Source organism: Sardina pilchardus, chromosome 17 (assembly GCF_963854185.1).
Source record: "Sardina pilchardus chromosome 17, fSarPil1.1, whole genome shotgun sequence".
Classification (NCBI taxonomy): Eukaryota; Metazoa; Chordata; class Actinopteri; order Clupeiformes; family Clupeidae; genus Sardina; species Sardina pilchardus.
Genome location: NC_085010.1, coordinates 15,543,945 through 15,563,499, shown reverse-complemented (window position 1 = coordinate 15,563,499; position 19,555 = coordinate 15,543,945). Strand labels below are relative to the sequence as shown.

The window sequence follows — 19,555 nt, the reverse complement described above, 5'->3', positions numbered from 1 at the left end:
TGCTCTACCTCGTTTTTTCTCTCTCTTTCTCCCCCCTGTGTCTTTCCCTTTCTCTCATTCTCCCGTTCTCTCTCTCTCTTTCTCGCTCTCCGTCATTCTCTCCCTGGTCCCCTGTTACTGCTGCCTGACCGCCGAGCGCAGGCCTGTAAATGTCAGCGAGCATTAATACCCTCGGATTTCACACTGGCCTAAAAGCCACTGTCATCATTTCACCCCGGCCGCCCAAGCCTACGCCCACGCACACACACACGTACGGCACATGCCCACAGTCACATACACAGATGCACATTAGCGCACATGTGCACACACACACACACACACACACACACACACACACACTAAAGATCAACATAACAGTCACACATGTACATACGCACACACAGATGCACATGAGCACACACGCACACACACAAACACACACACACACACACACACACACACACACAACACAGATGCACATTAGCACACACACACACACACACACGCACACACACACACACATACACAGATGCACATTAGTCCATTATCCCGCTTATTCCACTGTTGCCACATTTTAAATATAGCCTACTACAGAAATAACTTCTACATTTTAGGCTATTTATTATGATTATATTTATCATATTATTTCATTTCATTACCACTGCTACTCCAAAAGAACTATTTTAACGGGTCTAGGCTAGGCCTACATAGAAAACAGTCAAGGGCAAGGCATGGAGTTTAAAAAAAAGGCCTTAGCCTATTCATTTTTATTTTGTTAGATTGAACTGTACGTTCCCATTTATAGTGAAATTGGACATGGAGAAAGGCAGATCCATTTGTTCCTTTTGCGGTTGAGCTGCCACAGGTGGTGTTGCCGTTGCCGCAGATGTTGCGTTCTTCCCGGACAGGATCCCACTCCAGCGTTTTCTGTCCACTGTAGTCGGTGCCCAGTAGCTGTTGAGACTAGTCTCGCACCTGTGTCCAGTCACTGACATGATTTGCCGGCTCTCCAGTCCTGCCTCGGACAACATCTGCACGGCGGTAGCTCGCAATGAATGATTGGTGAACCGCTTGGAGAGTCCAACAGCCTCACTGATGCGCGGGAGCATTTTCCCTAGGAAGTTGACACCCATCGGCTCTTTGGAGTACCAGTAGTCCTGTCTGTCTAATATTGCCTGCGATGAACGCAGTGGGTGCAGATAAAAAGCTTTTGCGCCAGGTGGGCATTTTGATGTGTACTTCTTGAAGCTCGCAACTGGGCAAAGCGGATCGCCAGCCTGCGCAAACATGAAGCCTCTGTAAAGCTGGTTGGTCGGGTCACTCGCCTTCTTGTGTTTTTCGTGTCTGCGTTGTATGCGAGGCACACATATTCCACCCCATCATCGTCTTTCTTTACGAGGAATGAATGCTGGTGAAGCTCACGATTCCCCTCTCTTCCCCTGCGGGCCAGATTTAACTGGATGTCGAACCACACCTTTCTGACAAGCCCAGCTGCAGTGCTGGGCGACAGGTACAAGGAGGTGCGAATGGCCTGCAAATCAGTCTTAGAGATGGAGGGATGGTGTTCACTGACATCTTTCCCGGCCTTGCGGTAGGTCTTAACAACCGCTTTAAAAACATCATTGGCTGTTTTAAATGCCGGGTTCATTATTATGTTAAATCTCGTAAAGTGGCGATTGAGACCTGCTCTTAAGGACATAAGGCTAGGCACTGAATATTCGTTGCCTTCGGTTGTTCTGACAGTTGCATAAAACATCCGAATATGCATGTTTAGGGATTCTTCGTCCAGATCAACTTCATCCAATGTAACATTTTTTTCGTTAAGCCAGCCACTGAATACACTTACTGCCCAAGCAGTGGATTTCTTGGTGTTTTGTTCGTGTTTCTGGCTTTCAAGTATGTCCAAGTCATCGGCGCTCATGAGCTTGTGCCTCTTGTTGTCCTTCGGTGTTGTGGTAGGCCAACTTTTCCTCTTTGTTGTCATCTTATTTTATTTCGGCTTTCTTGGGGCTCCTCGTCTCCCCACAGCTCTGCCTTGGCCCAGTTGGCGAAATCGCCGTATTTTCCGTATACATTAAATGTTATTTCTGGTAGGTCAGACATCCTGTAACAATGTTTCTTTTCTAGCTGAAACAATGTTTCAAATTAACGGTAATTATCTCTAACCGTTCCATAGAACGTGGCGCATTAATATTCAAGTGCTATAAGGTCAAAAACAATGGAACTACTTCATAGCCGTGCGTATATCTAAAGTTAATGCACCCCCTTCTAGAACGCAGGACAATGGGGAACTCAACCGAGCAGTGGAATAAACATGCATAATAGGCACATGCAGCCATGACTAACCCATAAACCCATACGCCATGGCGTAAATACATAGCCATCCACTCAACAGAAGCCCATAGTCTCACATACATTCACTTCCAAACACACACTTCAAGGGCATGGTTTTCGCTCTCAGACACACTTAGCCATACAGTATATATGTTTTCCTCATATAAACATGTCCATACACACACACGTACAGTACATCAACTCAATGACCACATACCCACTGACAAACACATTTATAAGATATACACATTTACACATGCATGGACATAGAATCAGCTCATGCTCCGATATACACATACATGCCCACACAATTCATGTGCCCTTGCATTCACAAACACACACATGTAGCTTTGCACACACACACACACACACACACACACACACACACACACACACACACACACACACACACACACACACACACACACACACACACACACAATAGACTAGGCTGCTGCTGCTGCAAAAACCCCATATGTATTCATGCATGTGTCCTTGCATTCACAGACACACACATGTGGCTACACACACACACACACACACACACTTGCTGACTATCATTGTCACTGATGATCAGGGTTCTCTGGAACCTACTGTAATGTTCCATGATGGGCTTTTTTCTCCTTACGGTTGCACCCTGGCCCACATTGCCCCTGACCTGTAGTTGGCATTGAACCATACATCACTATGATCCCCTTACCACACATACATGTACTGTATGTGTGTGTGTGTGTGTGTGTATTTGTGTTTTTTTTCCATTGGCTGGAGCTTCCGTGTGTGTGTGTGTGTGTGTGTGTGTGTGTGTGTGTGTGTGTGTGTGTGTGTGTGTGTGTGTGTGTGTGTGTGTGTGTGTGTGTGTGTTGTGTGTGTGTGGCCTACCTTAGCCAAGCCTGTGTTTTTGGCTGAGGCGTGACTGGCCATCTGCTAGGAAGCATTCGCTCTAATTTTACCTCCCGCTGTAGACACGGATACAGATGAGTGGCCACCCCTGGAGGATTTCACCTTCTCACTCTGTGTGTGTGTGTGTGTGTGTGTGTGTGTGTGTGTGTGTGTGTGTGTGTGTGTGTGTGTGGGTGTGTGTGTGCATATGCGTCTCTGTGTGTGTGTGTCTGTCTGTTTGTATGAAGGAGTGTTTGTGTGCGTTTCCGTGCATTCGTGTGTGTGTGTGTGCTTGCGTGTGTGTGCGCTCGTGTGTGAAAGCGTGTGTGTGTGTGTCTGGACAGAATTGGCTGCGCAGCGTTTCGGTACATCAGGTTGTCACTGTACTTTCTGACAGGTGTGTTGATAAGGCCCGTGTGTAATGAGGTCTTGAGAAAAGCTGTCGGTGGCTTCCTTTAGGTGAATCACTCTGCCAGCTTCCCCCAGAGAGAGAGAGGCAGAAAGAGAGATTACAGAGAGAAGAGAAAATAGAGAGAGAGAGGGGGGAGAATACAGAGAGAAGAAAAGAGAGAGAGAGAGAGAGAGAGAGAGAGAGAGAGAGAGAGACAGAAAGTGAGATTACAGAGAAGAGAAAAGAGAGAGAATAGAAAGAGAAGAGACTGAATACAGAGATAAAGAGAGAGAAAGAGAGGGAGACAGAAAGAGAGGTCACAGAGAGAAAAAGAGAGAGATGGAGAGAGAGAATACAGAAAGAAGAGAGAAAGAATACAGAGAGAGAAAAATAACAGAGAGAGAGAGAGAGGGAGAGAGAGAGAGATGAGTTTTGACTGTTTAGAGTCTGAGCATGATTCCCAGTGGCGTACACAGGGGATTGGGATGCCCTGTTGAGCCGTATACAGCGCTTATGGAGCGTATCAAGCGGTTTGGGCGAACCTAAACAGGTGGAGATCACATCACGGGCAAAACTCCACCATCTGCCCAGTAGGGCTCGTGAGCAGCTGGAGACAAGCTCAAACACTGTGCGGAGGTGTTTTGTCCTTTTAACACACACACACACACACACACTCACAGATACACATGGACACATACACACATGCACACACGCACACATGCACACACACACACACACACACACACTCTCTGGTGACCTCATCACTGGTGCATGTTCCTAATCTCTTTCGCCCCCCCCCCCTCTCTCTCTCTTTCTCACTACTGCTGTTCTCTCTCTCCATCTCTGTCTTCTCGATCTCTCCATTTTTTCAATATCTATTTATCTATTACTCTCACCCTCTGGTTCTCTGCTTTGTCACTTTCTCTCACCATATCTTTCTCTATCACTCTCTCTATATGTGTCTATCTCTGCCTTGTCACTCTTGTCATTCTCTCTCTGCCTCTATCTCTCCCCCTCCATCTCTTTTCCTCTCCTCCTATCTCTCTCTATCACCCCTGTCCATCTGTCTGTACCTACCCCGTCACTCTCTCACCCCTCTCTCTCCATCACCCCCTCTCTCTCCATCACTCTCTCTCTATCTATTGTCACCCCCCTCTCCCCCTCTTTCTTTACCCTCCCTTATCCATCTCTCTCTTGCTCTCTCTCTTCATCCTCTTCTCTCTCTCCACCCCTCTCACCCTCACCATCTCTCTCTCTCTCTCTTTACCCCCCTTTCTCTCTCCACCTCTCTCTCACCCTCCTCTCTCTCCACCCCACCTATTCATCTCTCTCTCTTTACCCCCCTTTCTCCCTTCATCTCTCTGAAAACTCTCTCTCTCTTTTCATCCTCTTCTCTCTGTCCCCTTCTCTCTCCACCTCCCCTATCCAACTATCTCTCTCTCTCTTTATCTTTACCCCTCTCTCTTTTCATATCTCTCTTTCTTCATCCTCTTCTCTCCCTCCCCCTCTCTCCTCCCCCTCCTTTATCTATCTCCCCTCCTCATCTCTCTCTCTCTCTCTCTCTCTCTCTCTCTCTCTCTCTCTCTCTCTCTCTCTCTCTCTCTCTCTCTCTCTCTCTCTCAGATTCAGATTCAAAGTGTTTCATCGGCATGACAAGGGGTAGTCAGATTTGCAAAGCAGTCAGACAGAACAGAAAGCAGTACCATAGCATCAGTGCAATTCATAAAATAAATACATTCTCTCTCTCTCTCTCTCTCTCTCTCTCTCTCTATCCTCCTCTCCTGCCCCCCCCCCCTTCTTCAGATGTACATCCAGACGGCCACGTTGACCATCTCCATGAGCCTGAGCGCCTCGGTGTCGCTGGGGATGCTCTACATGCCCAAGGTGTACATCATCATCTTCCACCCGGAGCAGAACGTGCCCAAGCGCAAGCGCAGCTTCAAGGCCATCGTCACCGCCGCCACCATGTCCGGGAAGCTGAGCCAGAAGGCCGGCGACCGGCCCAACGGAGAGGTCAAGACGGAGCTTTGCGAGAGCATGGAGACCAACAGTGAGTACTCGCTGCTCACTTGAAACAGAAAAGGAAAAAAAAAAAAAAAAAACGAAAGAGAGAGGGAGAGAGAGAGAGAAGGAGGGAGGAATAAAGGCAAAGTGTTTTTTTCACTGTATCCACTTTGGAATCAACCGCCCTCCCTTTCTCTTCTGCAGCCACCTTGCCTATTCATCCCTTTACACACACAGAGACACACACACATACACCTACACACATACACACACACACACACACACACACACACACACTTCCTCCACCAGATCTACTCTCTTCTTTGTTTTTTTTTTTGGTTGTTGTCGTTGTTTTTTTCCCCCCTGTGAATATGGAAACATCCGGATACTGCACCACTCTTTAAACTGATGTTTCCATATCAGTTGCCATGGAGATGTCGTACTGCTTCGTCTGTACTGCCTGTGTGTTCGTATGCATGTTTATTTGTATTCGTATCCGAATAGTTTACAGCACTTAACTGTACTGTTGCACTTAAGAAAGAGAGCGAACTACTGCACTTCTTTGCCACAATTACAACCCCCCCACACACCCCCACTCCCCCTTACTCCCCAACCTTGCCACCCCTCCCCTTCAACCTCTACCACTTGTCTTGTTTTGAACTGCTCTGCCCCACCCCACCCCGCCACCCTTCACCCCTACCACCGCCATGTTGAGGATTATCGACCGTGTTTGACAGTGTTTAATCATTCCGAGGTGATCTGACGCTGTTTGAGGCGAATGGGGAGTCTTTGAAGTAATTAAGCCAATCACTTTGTTCTGTGCTGCAGGTGCTGCGTTCCCCTGTCAGACATGAAAGCGCCTTTTCTTTTTACTCGCTTACTGTCTGGCTGTCAGCACTTTGGCTTCCGAGCAACGGCGAGGTCAATCTTCATTTATTTACTCGTTAGAGTGCAGACGGAAGGAGCACAAGTACGGGGGGGTTTAGATTTTTACACAACAAAACAAAGAAAAAAAGAATAACAAAGTTTTTTTTTCAGATGTGGATTACATTTTTTTTTCGTTCTTCTGTCATATTGCATTTACACACCGAAAGCTACCCAATGAGAATTTTTCTTTTTTTATGATAGATAAAGACAAAAGAAAAGCCTCAGCCAGCATAGAACCTGGAACTGCTGAGATCGAGCTGACATGTTTATGAGAAATACCAAGAGAGTGGTCATGAGCGGGTGTTTGTTTTTTTTGTTTTTTGTTTTTTTTTTTTAATGAAAGGGGACATGTGAAGTCATGTGGCTTGACAGAAACAAAACCCCCCTCCCTCTCTTCCTTTCTCCCTTTTCACCAAAAAAATACATACGTATAGAAACTACTAAAAGCACAGGTATACAGGTATACGTTCTGAGTCAAAGACGATCCCTCCTTCTCTAACGTCTTTCCTACTCCTGGCAGCTTCCTCCACCAAGACGACGTACGTCAGCTATAGCAATCATGCCATCTGAGTGGGGGACACAACCACGGAGGGACCCCCCCCCACACACCCACCCCTCCACCGAGGACACCCCCCCTCCCCCACATGAGGAACCGTCCTGCTTTTTTTTCGTCGCGAGGAGGAGGAGGAAGAGGAAGAGGAGGAGAGCTTTCTGTAAGCGAGCGAATGAGCAAGCATGAGACTTTTTTTTCTAACATCTCTCCCCAGCATTGAATCTCCAGCCCCAGTGGTGGGGGACGGGATGGAGGAGGGGAGGGGGGGGGGAGTGTTGTTGGGCATGGAGAGTCTCACACCAGAGGCTGCCGCTCTCTCATGGAGCTACACGTCCTGCCATGCAAGAAAAAAATAAATAAAAATAACAATACAGAAAGAAATAAATGAATAAACAAAAAGAGAATCATGAAAAGACTCACCGTTTGACAAAAAAAAGAGAGAACAAAATCAAAGAAAACGTGAGACTGAGAAATGGGCTCGCAATCACACCACACCACACCACACACACACACACAGACACACACACACACACACACACACACACACACACACACACACACACACACACTTATACACACAATTACAAATGGACAAACAAACAAAGATACATTTAAAAAAAAAAATTAAAAAGAAAAGAAACAAACAACCAGTGTAAAACGTTATACAGTACAAACAGAGAAATGTGGGAAAAGACGTTTAAAAAGAAGTTTAAATGAATTTTAAAAATTGTGCAAAAAATATCAGATATGAAAAATATCAGAGTTGATCATGTTTGTTGTTATTCTACTTGTAAGTATTTTTTGTGGTTGTGAAGATTTTTCATTCTTGTTCCACGTTGTTCGATCTGCATAATGGGATGAGATGTCTATTGTATATGGCTAACTGGATTGTAGCCCTGGGTTGTGACTCTGTAAATGCTATGGTTGAAGCATGCCAGTTTTTATACAAATGATTTATTTATAATAAAGGAATGTTTTGCAAATGTTTAGCGGTGTTCGATGTGTCTTTGAAAGCCCCAAAGGTAATCTGCCCGCAACATGGTTTATGGAGATCAATATTCTTCTTCTTCTCATACTTAGTTATTGCAGCACACTTTTTGAATGGTACTTTCCTTTGCTGTCCGAACGAAATCATTAGCTCCACCGCACCCTATGCCAAAATTGAATCTTACCTCCCCACACACACTCAGTCAACCGCACCCCCTACCTCCCCCTCCTCCTCACCTCTCTCTCCATTTGGTTCTTATTGAATTTCTCCCATTGATTTTTTTGCAGTGCAGACTGCAGTGTACACTACAGTGTTCAAACATACAGCTCCACAGTCCCATCCTCTATGCAAAATGTGTCAGGGTAAATGTGTCCCCCTCCGACACACACTCACACTCTCACTCACACTCTCCCTCCTTGTCTCTCACAAAAGACACACACTCTCGCTCATGCACACGTGCAGACACACACACATACACACACACACACACACACACACACACACTCTGACTCTCACTCACACTGACTATCACTCATACTCTCCCTCCTTGTCTCTCACAAAAGACACACACTCTCACTTACAGTACACACACACACACACACACACACACACACACACACACTCACTCACTCTCTCTCACACACACACACACACACACACACACACACACACACACACACACACACACACACACACACAATGGTGGAGATGATATCAGGCTCCTGTAGTCCCCTGAGACCCCACTTCACATCTCCACACCCAACCACCACTTCCAGACTAGCTGCTATTTTCATTTACATTCATTTATCAGCCACTTTTATTCAAAGGGAAAGAGTACACCATACAAGCTGCAGTGCAGAGGAGATCTCAGCTAGGAATTACTACTGCATTTGAAGAGTTCAGATGAAAACCCCTCGAAATCCTCCTGACCACTTTTCTTATAAATGAGCATTTTTTTTTTCTTTTTAAATCTGGCTCCTACAGGCTTTTGCCTACAAATCGATATTTCAGAACAGTGATGGATATGGTGTTTTGAAGCAAAATGATTTGATTAACGTATACTACTGTATGTGTGGAGAGCATTCACTCTCCAACACTTTTGACAGAGGTGGCATTTAGAGGCTTTTGCATCTGAACTCTTCACTTGTCAATGTCATTATTAAAGGATAAGAACTACAGGAAGTGTGGTGGAAGCACTGAAGTCCGGATGTCCGACAGGAGCTGGAAGGAAAGTGGACTGCGTTGGTTCGGTGGGTTTTGTCACCAGAGAGTCCAGATCGATGTCCCTGAGTAACGTGGCCAGGCCTGACTGTGTAATGAGTTCCACCGAATCAGTCCCCCCCCCGCCCCCCCAGATTGATTTCAGCGTAGGCTCTGACTGATGTTTATGCCAAAGTCTGCTTTGTTTTTGTTGTTTAGTCTAGAAGATGTCATCTCCTTCTCCACGACAGCTCATACTCAGCTGAGTCACCGTAATTGGCTTTAAAAAGAACTCTCAGAAGCTCCGCGGGATAAAAAACTGCGCCGATCAAGGTGTTATCAGAAGGACCCCGGGTCAATAATAAGACATGAATGACGTGAAATGGCGAGGCAGAATGTCGGTTTATTATATGGAGAGTACGACTCGGGGCCACGCCATGCCATTCATCAGGAGCCAGGAGGCGAGGCCACCTCCGAGGAACAGTGTGGCGCTAATCCCCATTATCTCCAGACAGCTAATTCAATTAACTCAGGAAAGAGGGGGACAGAATTCCATCACTACCTGCTATCTCAGGTAGCAAGGAGTTAGCCCCTTAGTCCCCATCTCTCTCTCTTTCTCTCTCTCTCTCTCTCTCTCTCTCTCTCTCTCTCTTTCTCTCTCATTCTCTCTAACACACACACACACACACACACACATTATCCTTTATCCAGGTACTCATTTTAATAGAGAGTGGAATATTACACAGGTCGGGGTTGCCATGACACCAGATCTGACGTTAGCGCGCTGCCCTTGATGTTTGTATTAGTGAGTGCCGGCGTGAATAGAGTGTGTCCGCGCTCTTCTCTGCCACGCCGTGCCGAACACTTCACTTTGACTGAGCTCTGATGCATTAGACGTGCACTGACACAATACCGTCTTCTGTGTCACGATTCGTCACGCTTTTTCTTTTCTGCGCGAATCAAAAAGAATGTCAAAGACGAACGCAAATACCAACTGGGAGAGCGCGAGATGTTATCTATGATTGTTTTTTTTTTCGGCGATGAGATAGTCCTGCCACTCCTTAGACCAGAGAGGAAGCTTTTTTTTTTGCTCATATTAACTATTCTCCACCACACCAATTTGGACACGGAGCAAAATTCATTCCCTTCAAGCACACAGTTGTTTATAGGCCCCTACAGCAGGAATTCCCAGAGGACCGGCATGGGAACAGGTTCAATCTCCAAGCTTCCAGGCTGGAGAGGAAAAATGTAGCCGTGCAGTGTGTGTCTCGCATCTTTACCTGCTGAATTCTGCTGTCCACGATTCTCAGAGGAATAGTATTAAAAAAACAGACAGGTAAACCGCCTGCTTGCAAAGTGTCCAGCTGACCTTGGAAGCAAAGGCGAGAGGTAAGGAATAGTGAAACTGTTGGTTGGCTCCAGCGTGGGGGTGTACTGTATGACTCTTGGTAGGTATTGCTGAAATACAATTTTATATTTCAGAACTGTGTCGGCTTTATGTGTTTGTGAATGTGTTTTATGGGTTTCTATGTATGTATGTGTGCATCTGTGTGTGTGTGTTTGTGTGTGTGTGTGTATGTATGTCTGTGTCTGTTTTATGTGTTTGAGGTGTGAGTGTGTGTTTTATATGTTTGTGTGTGTGTGTGTGTGTGTGTGTGTGTTTATGTATGTCTGTGTATGTATTGAGTTATGTCTGTGTCTGTTTTATGCGTTTGAGGTATGTGTGTGTGTGTGTGTGTGTGTGTGTGTGTGTGTGTGTGTGTGTGTGTGTGCATGTGTGTGGGTGTGTGTGTGCTTGGTTGCTTGTGGGAGTATGCTTCTTTGACTTTCACACGCCCCCCCACCCCCCTCGCTCCCCTACCACTTCAAATGAGACGCTGAACATATGAGCGCCTTCCAAAGCGTTTAGCAAAACACAACACCTGGGACGCCGGCGCTGTCAAAAATGGCACACCTGTCAGTCATCGCCATGGCAGCTAGCTCCTCGAGAGGAAGAGGCAGCCGTGCTTCGTCTCGCTAATTATGGCGAAGGCCGCGCGGGAATAGCACGCCGTGTAAACAGCAGAACGGCACTTTTGTGTGCGGGGAGCGCGATCCAGACTGCTGCTTCCTGCTTCCTGTTTGAGACAAGACGAGATGAGTGGAGCGTATACAAGGATATTAACATTCTTTGTCTGACTGAATAGGCAGAAAAGTTTGCCTGTTATACTGGCACTGCCATCGAGCTCGCTGTTGTTTTCACACGACAGCCATTTTGATGAGAAACATTTGACTACATACACTCGCTTTGATTACATATAATTTACACAAAGAGCACATAAAATGCCTTCTATTTGCCTTTCTATCTAAAAAATCCCTCCCAGACATGCCACATTCCATTCATTACTGTTGATAGCTCAAACGGCAGCCCATTAAGGCCAGCCTCTCGTGCCGGGGGGCATGAAATTCACTGACAAGTGAAAGGCAACGTTTTGACAGCACTGGAGAGGGGAACAACAAGTAGCTGAGATCCAGACTCCAGTGAAGGCGTTCGTACATCCCGGGGAGGTGGAGTGCTGTAAGTCTCCGTCAGTTTCCGAGCTGGCAACATGGCAGACGTTCTGAATGGGGTAAAAAGCAACACTACTCCCCATGACAGAACAGGTAGGAGATTTGTAGCATATTACTGACAAAACTTAAATAGATAAAAGGGGTTGAATAGATACAGTACGGCAGACAGACTACTTCTACTACACTCCAACACGGTCCTGTCATTCGCAACGAGCTGAGAGACACTGATTGTGTGTTATGTTTGGCTGGAGAAAAAAAAGCGGGAGCCTATTCCATTTTCATATGCCTGTTAAGTGTTTTGAATCCAAGTTTATACACATGACAGCTTTCCGGATGTCATTCGGAGGGAGGGGGAAGACATGAATGACACGCGGCTTTCTTTATAGAGGGATCAGCTTCATTGTCCTCCTCTACAGTGAGAGACAGAGCAGCACTCAATGTTCTTTGAGTCTCGAGTGGAAAAAGGTATGAAATAAGATAAAGAGAAAGACTTGTATTGCCCGTAATTTTTCTTTGAAAGCGTCCAATGAGAAGGAAGTGTATTTTTCTCTCACGTTGCATGCATACAGGCTCTATAAGTGCACTATATAAACAAGCACTGGTTTGAAATGAGGTATGCTTTTCCTCAAAGCTAGAAAAGACTGATAGCGCACTTGTGCTATAAGCGGCATTTAAGAAATGAAGAAATCTTTTGCAGGGACTGTAATTTCGCTCTGCTCTGTCACCTCACAGCAGTCCATAATGGAGAGAGCAAGGAAGCAGAAACACACACACACACACACACACACACACAGAGAGAGAGAGACAGAGAGATGGAAAAAAATGGTGATTAGATTTGAAAAGTTGAGTGTATTGTGTTTCATCAAAGGCGTCTATTCCAGACAAATTAATTTCTACACGCCATGTCAGTGGCATGACCGTAATGAGATTCACCGCCTTGAGTTGCAGTGATTTTAATGTCATGGCAGCCTAATAACCATGTGAAATTGATGTATAATCCCATTTAAAATTGCAGTCATTTGAATCCAACACCACAGCCTGACAGCAGAGTTGAAGCTGTGATTTGTCATTGGACCATCTCAGGCTGTGAACTGTTATGCCTTTTAATAATGGAGGCAAGAGGAGGTCTCCTCTCCTCTCAGCTCTGGGAGAAGCCGACGCACTAGGGTAAATCCAATTGGCAGCTGAGGTGACTGTGGTTGTCACTTGTGCAGAGGTAATGAAACCAAATGTTTTGTCTGGAGTAGACGAAAGTGAAGTGGTTGTTATTACAGGATATGCTGAACAGGGCAATCGATTGTTTTGGGAGTGGTCATGCATTATTAGTCATTCATTAACAGGGACTCTATGAATACAGAAAAAAACATGTTATTCAGTTTGTTTATTTGAGGAAAACAAGTCCACGACTGAGTAAAATATCTCAAAATCATAGTTTTATTTCTGAGATGTGAAATCCCCAAAGTCTTTCAACTGCTATGGAAACTTCATTTTTTGACCTTCGGGCGATATGCGGCATATATCGATTCCAATCCATCCGCCTCCCGTGGCCATGTGGGATTGCGAGTCTTTCAAGCCCGAGACCAAAGAGCGAAGAACTCGAGAGCGAGAGAGGAATGGGTCTCTCAGGATCAATTGGGAAAGCACACGTCAACCCTGTCATCGCCATGCCGAGTTCTGCACAAAACTGTAATGTCCTTCCCTGCAATGCAGGTCATCGCGGTGGGGAGAGCCGCCATACTGTAGATACTACAAAGCTAGATACCGCATGTCCACCAAGTTCTATTAGGTGGCATAAGTAAATGCGGCGGCCATATTGTTGGGGGCAAACACCCTACTGTCTATGGGAGACACTTGCTGGTAATCAGAGACACCTGTTTCTCCATTGGCCTCCAGTGATTGTTGCCCTCACCAATATGGCGGCGCTATTTATGAGCCCAATGCGGCAAATACCTTTTCAATATCCATGGGCCCTTCTCATTTGTTTTTTATTTATCCTCCCTTCCTTCCTTCCTCGGTCCTCCGGCTTGTTCTCACTGATCTATAAAGAACACTGGATAGACTATTGTTGCCGCCCCATCATTCTTTATCTAGATCAGTGGGAACGAGGACCGAGGAAGGAAGGGAGGATAGATAAAAAGACGAATGTGAAGGGCCCTATGAGAGTTGCCACCTAAACGAGTCAGCTGACACACAATGCACATGACCTTCACCTTGGCTTAGAGTCTAAAGCCAACATGATCATCCAGGAGCATTTCAATATGACCCTGCATCACACCGACCACTCGCCACAGAATATTAATGGAAAAACCTAAAAGCTCCACTACAGAAACCAAGAATGTGTCCATGGCTGCAAAACTATTTCAGGGCTGGTGAGAGACCGATGAATCTTATGTAAACGTAATATGTTGATTCAGGATTAAGGTGAAATGTACATATTATAGCAGGTTATTTACCTCAAGCCCGAGTACATTTCATATTATGTTGAACAAACCATGAAGGCTATGCCTATGTGTATGATATCTGGAGTTAGATTCGTAGAGCAGGAAAGAAAATGAAAAAAAAAAAAAAGTTTTTTAAGAACCATCTGACTTGAAGCATGGCTGCCATCAGGCAAATGTATCAGCTATGGGATATGATGCTTCAAAAGCCTGCTATCATTATTTTAATGATTCTTGGTTATGGAAAAGAGGGTAAGGCAGAATTGTACTGTACTGTGTGTAGACGCTTTTATATGTCTAAAATCTTCCTAGCAATGGCAAGACATTTCATCTAATGGTGCAAATCGGGGGGACAGCTCTCTTTTTCGAGAGCCATTTTCAAAGTGGCAGACAGCACTTCACTTAGCGCTAACGTTAGCCGTCGGTCCTGTCTAAGGCATCCACTGGCGCAGCCTGGGAAATGCCAAGGTCTGAGTGTCACTTGCTCACTCCAGGATGGACTTTTAATGAGGAAAGCGCTTTTGGTCCTTGGTGTCACGAAAGCGGTGAAAAGCAATCTGCCCCCAGGTACAAATGGCTCAAACCAGATGGAGATCGAAATTGAATTATGTCGTTAGGTAATTAGACCTATTCACCCGTTACTTTTTGGTACATCTTCTTCTGTGGCATGAGAGCATTTCTTTTTTTCGGTTTAGGGACTTCTTTCCTCCAGAGCATGAGAGATGCTGAAATGGCTGTCCAGGTTGATATCACATGTCAGTCAGCGAGCCCTGGACATAGAGGTCAAGTCGCAGAATGGAGCAGTCTGTTTGGGAAATGGGAGGCAGATCTGGCCTGTTGGTGCCAAATCAATCATCCACTGACTGAGTGAGAGGAAGAGCTTTAATTCTTGTTGAGGAACAGCCATCAGTTGTCATGCTAGTTCTGCCTGGCCTTGGGATGAAGTTGGAGAGGAAAATGTTATCTCTGTCTCCAAAAAAGCATCAAGTGGAAGAAACTTGGTCATAGCTTTAGCAACATGATTGGCCAGAGGGCTTTTCTGTGTGAAAAATAAAACGTAGGACAAAAAAACCCATCTTTTTTCGCCTTTGAACTTGAACGCCAAAATGAAATTGAACTCTTGGCATTTTATGTCTGCAAATGCATCTGAAAATTAATGGCAATTCAGTCCCCTATTGAGGGAACATTTTTGCCTTCAGGTGACAACTAGCTTAATGTTTTAGCCTGAGATGACGTGACGGGCCTGACAACTGTCACATTTGTTTTAATGCTTTCTGCATGAGTCATGACAGTTTCAGACCACTGCAGCACCATTCTGAGTCTGTAATGCCCGTTTACTGATCACTTTTATCTTCAGTTAGCCAGGGTCAAAAGCGGAAAGGTTTGTTAAAAAAAAAAAAAAAACGGAATCTCTACAGTTATATGATTCATGTGAAGCAGAGAGTTTAGCTTTAAAACATTCTCCTCTGCAGTCAGTTCTTGCATATCATATAAAACAGTTTTTTTCTTGTGTTGCTATGACACATAAAATCAGACGCTATTGTGCTGTTTTGTTTAATGGCTTTCACGATGCCATTCCCAGCAGCATTTATGAGCGTTACAATGAGCATACCAGTGCTTTTATACATTATTGCTACCTTGTATCCTTTTACAGCCTCTACTTTGTTGCTGCAGCAAAGGAACGTTTCAGGTGTTCATAAATTATTTCTTGCTACAACAACACTTCCCCTGTCACTGCTCCCAGACTTCAGATACACCACCTAATGAATGGACTGCCTCTGACACTGCCAACACCTCCTCAACCTTGTTTGTGAGCAATGCTCTCTCACTCGCTTGTGTGTGTGTACAGTATGTGCGCAAGTGTGTGTGTGTGTGTGTGTGTGTGTGTGTGTGTGTGTGTGTTTTAGCTGGAACAATAACACTAGAATGTTTCCAGGTAACACAAAGTAGCTGGCATGCTGGGGTACCACACATTTGTGTAATGCTGAAACGTCCTTATCCTTACAGGCAAGGACCGAATTTGCGGAAAGCTATTCACATGCAAAAAGTTCAAATGCAAATGCTGAAAACAGCCAAATACCCAATCAAACGTCCACAGTGGCAACGACGGTGAAACCATTTCCACCCATACTAAAAAAAACTCCAAATATGACTGGCATCCTGTGCCTTTGAGACAGACACAAGACTAATTCTCACAGCCTCTGAGCTCTGAATTGTTACTCACCCTCAGTGATGATACTGCTTTTTCCTGGCACTCTTTCATTCTTTGCCTCCCTGATCTTCATTCTTTGCCTCCCTGCTCTGATTAAAATGAACTGAGCTCACTCTCAGCAAAGTGCTCTAGGCTTGTCATAATACAGGTTCACATCGTAATAAATTAAATTAAATTCATGTAAATTGTATGTGTACATCATATGTTTTTGTACAGTACGTGTGTGTGTGTGTGTGTGTGTGTGTGTGTGTGTGTGTGTGTGTGTGTGTGTGTGTGTGCATGAGTGAGTGAGAAAGAGAGAGATAGACAGAAAAAGAGTGTGTTTTCTTTCAATATCACTGGGGACTGTCTGAACACCAGCCTGTGTGTTTATATGAGAACATGCTGTGCTGAGGGGACATATTCAAATCAATGGCCTGGTAAAGAAAAGCTGACTTCACCCCCTCCCTACCCCCCTGACCCCCACACCACCACCCCCCCCCCCCCTCCACCCCCATACATGCCCCACTTCCCCATCACCATTATTAACCTCCACCTGTGGAGTGGAATCCCCATCCTGTGCCAGTCTAAAAAAAAAAGAAAAAAAAAAGAACAGCAGCGCAACCCTAATGGTGTCCTCTGGAGAGCACCGGGGCCTTCTCTTTTACCGTGTGAGCATCGCTCATGGCAGCCCCTACCTCCCCTCCCCTCCCCTCCCCTCCCCTCCCCTCGCCTCGCCTCGCCGACCAGAAATAAAATGGAGCACATAAAGCGAGATGAATATTTCACAAATGGTTAGATGAAAGGGGGTGTTTTTGTGTCTGTGTGTGTGTGTGTGTGTGTGTGTGGGGGGGGGGGGGGGGGGGGGGTGTTCCATCAGCGGCAGGCTTCCTCAGCAAGAAGACAAATCGGCATTCTCTGCGGCCGGTGATGTGACAGCACTGATTCAAACGGCAGAGCATCACTCTGATTGAAAAGGCACGAGGGGGCGGAGGGGGAGAGAAGGGGTTTGGCCAGGTGAACTTTGATGTCATTTTGGATTGGCCACATGAGTTGCCAATTATCAGCAGCCATTCATTCAATGTTCCAAAGGCACAATCTGTTTACTAATCTGATGTCATCTTAAAAGGCTAACAGAGAGAACATTTTTGCAATTATGTGTTATATAAATATGTCATGTAATCTGAAAACTGCTTGGGAGTGCATGACAGATCATGCATATTAATTGGGTACATATTCTTGTTTATGAAAATATATTCAAGCAGTAAAACAAACAAAACAATTTGTTGGTTTTTGAAATCTTTTTTGTCATCAACTAATGATAGTGGATCAGAAGGGACCTGTTGAGCATACAGTCCAGGATGTGATAGAGGGGGTACAGTATGTGTGGTATTTACAATTAGTGTTAAAACAGAAAGATGGAACATGTAAATAGTATCAATAATTCTTGCAACCAATCAGCATGTTCTGAAATAATATGACAAGTATTCTGCACAAACCTAACAATTACACTGCATTCTTTACATCAGTAATCTTTTGCATGACATCCTTTTACAGTATGTTTATGTTTATGGAATTTAGCAGACACTTTTGTCCAAAATACTGTAAATGTGCTTCAAAGATATTTTTCTAAGAAAGATGTTGAGTACATCACAACAGTGATAACTAATGAATGTCATTTGGTGAGATGTTTGCCAAAAGGCCTTTGTTCACCTTGAAAACTAACAGTAGGAAGTAGCATAAAAGGTTAATGATGCAGCTGAATAGTTGAGGTACTCTCCAACTGTCTTTTGTGCACACCTGAATGAGTATCACGGTTGGCTTGATGGAATAAAAGTCAAAGAAAGAAGACTTGTGTGTTTGTGTGTCTGTGTGTACTCTATGAATGTATGCGTCTGTGAGTGTACTGTACCTTACTTTAGAATTAGTTTCTGTGTCAGAATTGAAGCAATGAAGCAATTATTAAACATTTCAGGAGAATGGATTACAAATCAGTATAGCAATAATCAGCACCAGTTCAAGCATGCACTGTATTAAAGATCTGGATACTCTTTCCACTGCATGTGGGTATACTGTACATTACAGTTTGGGGTTTGGGTTTGGGTTTTTTTCCCCTCTTAGTTTGTAGTGTGTCGTCCTTCCTGTTTGCTTTGTTTCCTGTGTCCTGCTCCATGTGCTCCTTAGTTTACCCTCTCCATGTGCTCTGGTTTGGTCACTGCTCTCCATACCTGTACAAGTAAGTAATGTAAATGCCATGCATCCTGCCATAAGTCTAAACTAGCCTTCTTCACTTTATTTAGAGTACGTTACAAAATCCATTTAATCCATGTAACGTGTAAAAAAGGCAGTGTATTACAGTAAAACAGTCCTAAAATGATCCGGTTTTAAGGAAAACCGTTTAAAACAGTTAGGTAAATACAGTATAGAAAATACAGAAGGTCAAAAAGATTTGTTTCCAACAGAAATGAAGACACTGTAAGGAATTTTAAAAAATAAAGCAAATTCAGGAAAAGCATATAGTGTGTGTGTGTGTGTGTGTGTGTGTGTGTGTGTGTGTGTGTGTGTAGCTTTTGGTACTTGAAAAGCTGACGTTTGATAGGGGCCACACAAAGGAGATTGACTGTGCCATTTGAAAATGCACGGATCTTGTGAGATGACCAGGACTATCATCACTAAATCAGCGGTTTTAAAGCCCACTCGAAGGTTCCATTACTGCCCTGGCTGGCATTATCACCACTCCACAGGCCTTCCGTGTTTTATAGGTGGGAGACGGGCCCCACTGTAACAGGCTCGAGGATTTAAACATCCAGCGGACCGAAGAGCAGGCCCAGCTATCCACCCATCCAGGACACAGAACCCAAATCAACAACAGAACCATTGATCCACTGCTGACATATTTGGAATGTAATCCATACATTTTACAGTGTCATTCTGTTGCTGAACACAAAATGTTTTTTTCACAAACAAATCTATTGTTAAACAAGGCTTAAGTGAGTGTCTGTAGTGCTACAGTAGGTTCAGTTGACTTGCACCAGCAGCTGAGATACAGAAGATATATACTGTATGTATGTGTGTGTGTGTGTGTGTGTGTGTGTGTGTGTGTGTGTTGGGGGGTATTAAT

At 44.8% G+C, this 19,555-nt stretch overlaps 1 protein-coding gene across 1 annotated transcript in view; it reads left to right on the top strand.

The window, feature by feature from the left end:
• Positions 1-7,316, top strand: part of grm8a (glutamate receptor, metabotropic 8a) — a 165,998-nt gene extending 158,682 nt beyond the window's left edge. Inside the window, exons 9-10 of the mRNA XM_062517482.1 lie at positions 5,387-5,633; positions 7,035-7,316. Of these exons, the coding sequence (XP_062373466.1) occupies positions 5,387-5,633; positions 7,035-7,084 (297 nt within the window). The 3' untranslated portion in view covers positions 7,085-7,316. The remainder of the gene's footprint in view (positions 1-5,386; positions 5,634-7,034) is intronic.
• The last annotated feature ends 12,239 nt before the right edge of the window (positions 7,317-19,555 follow it).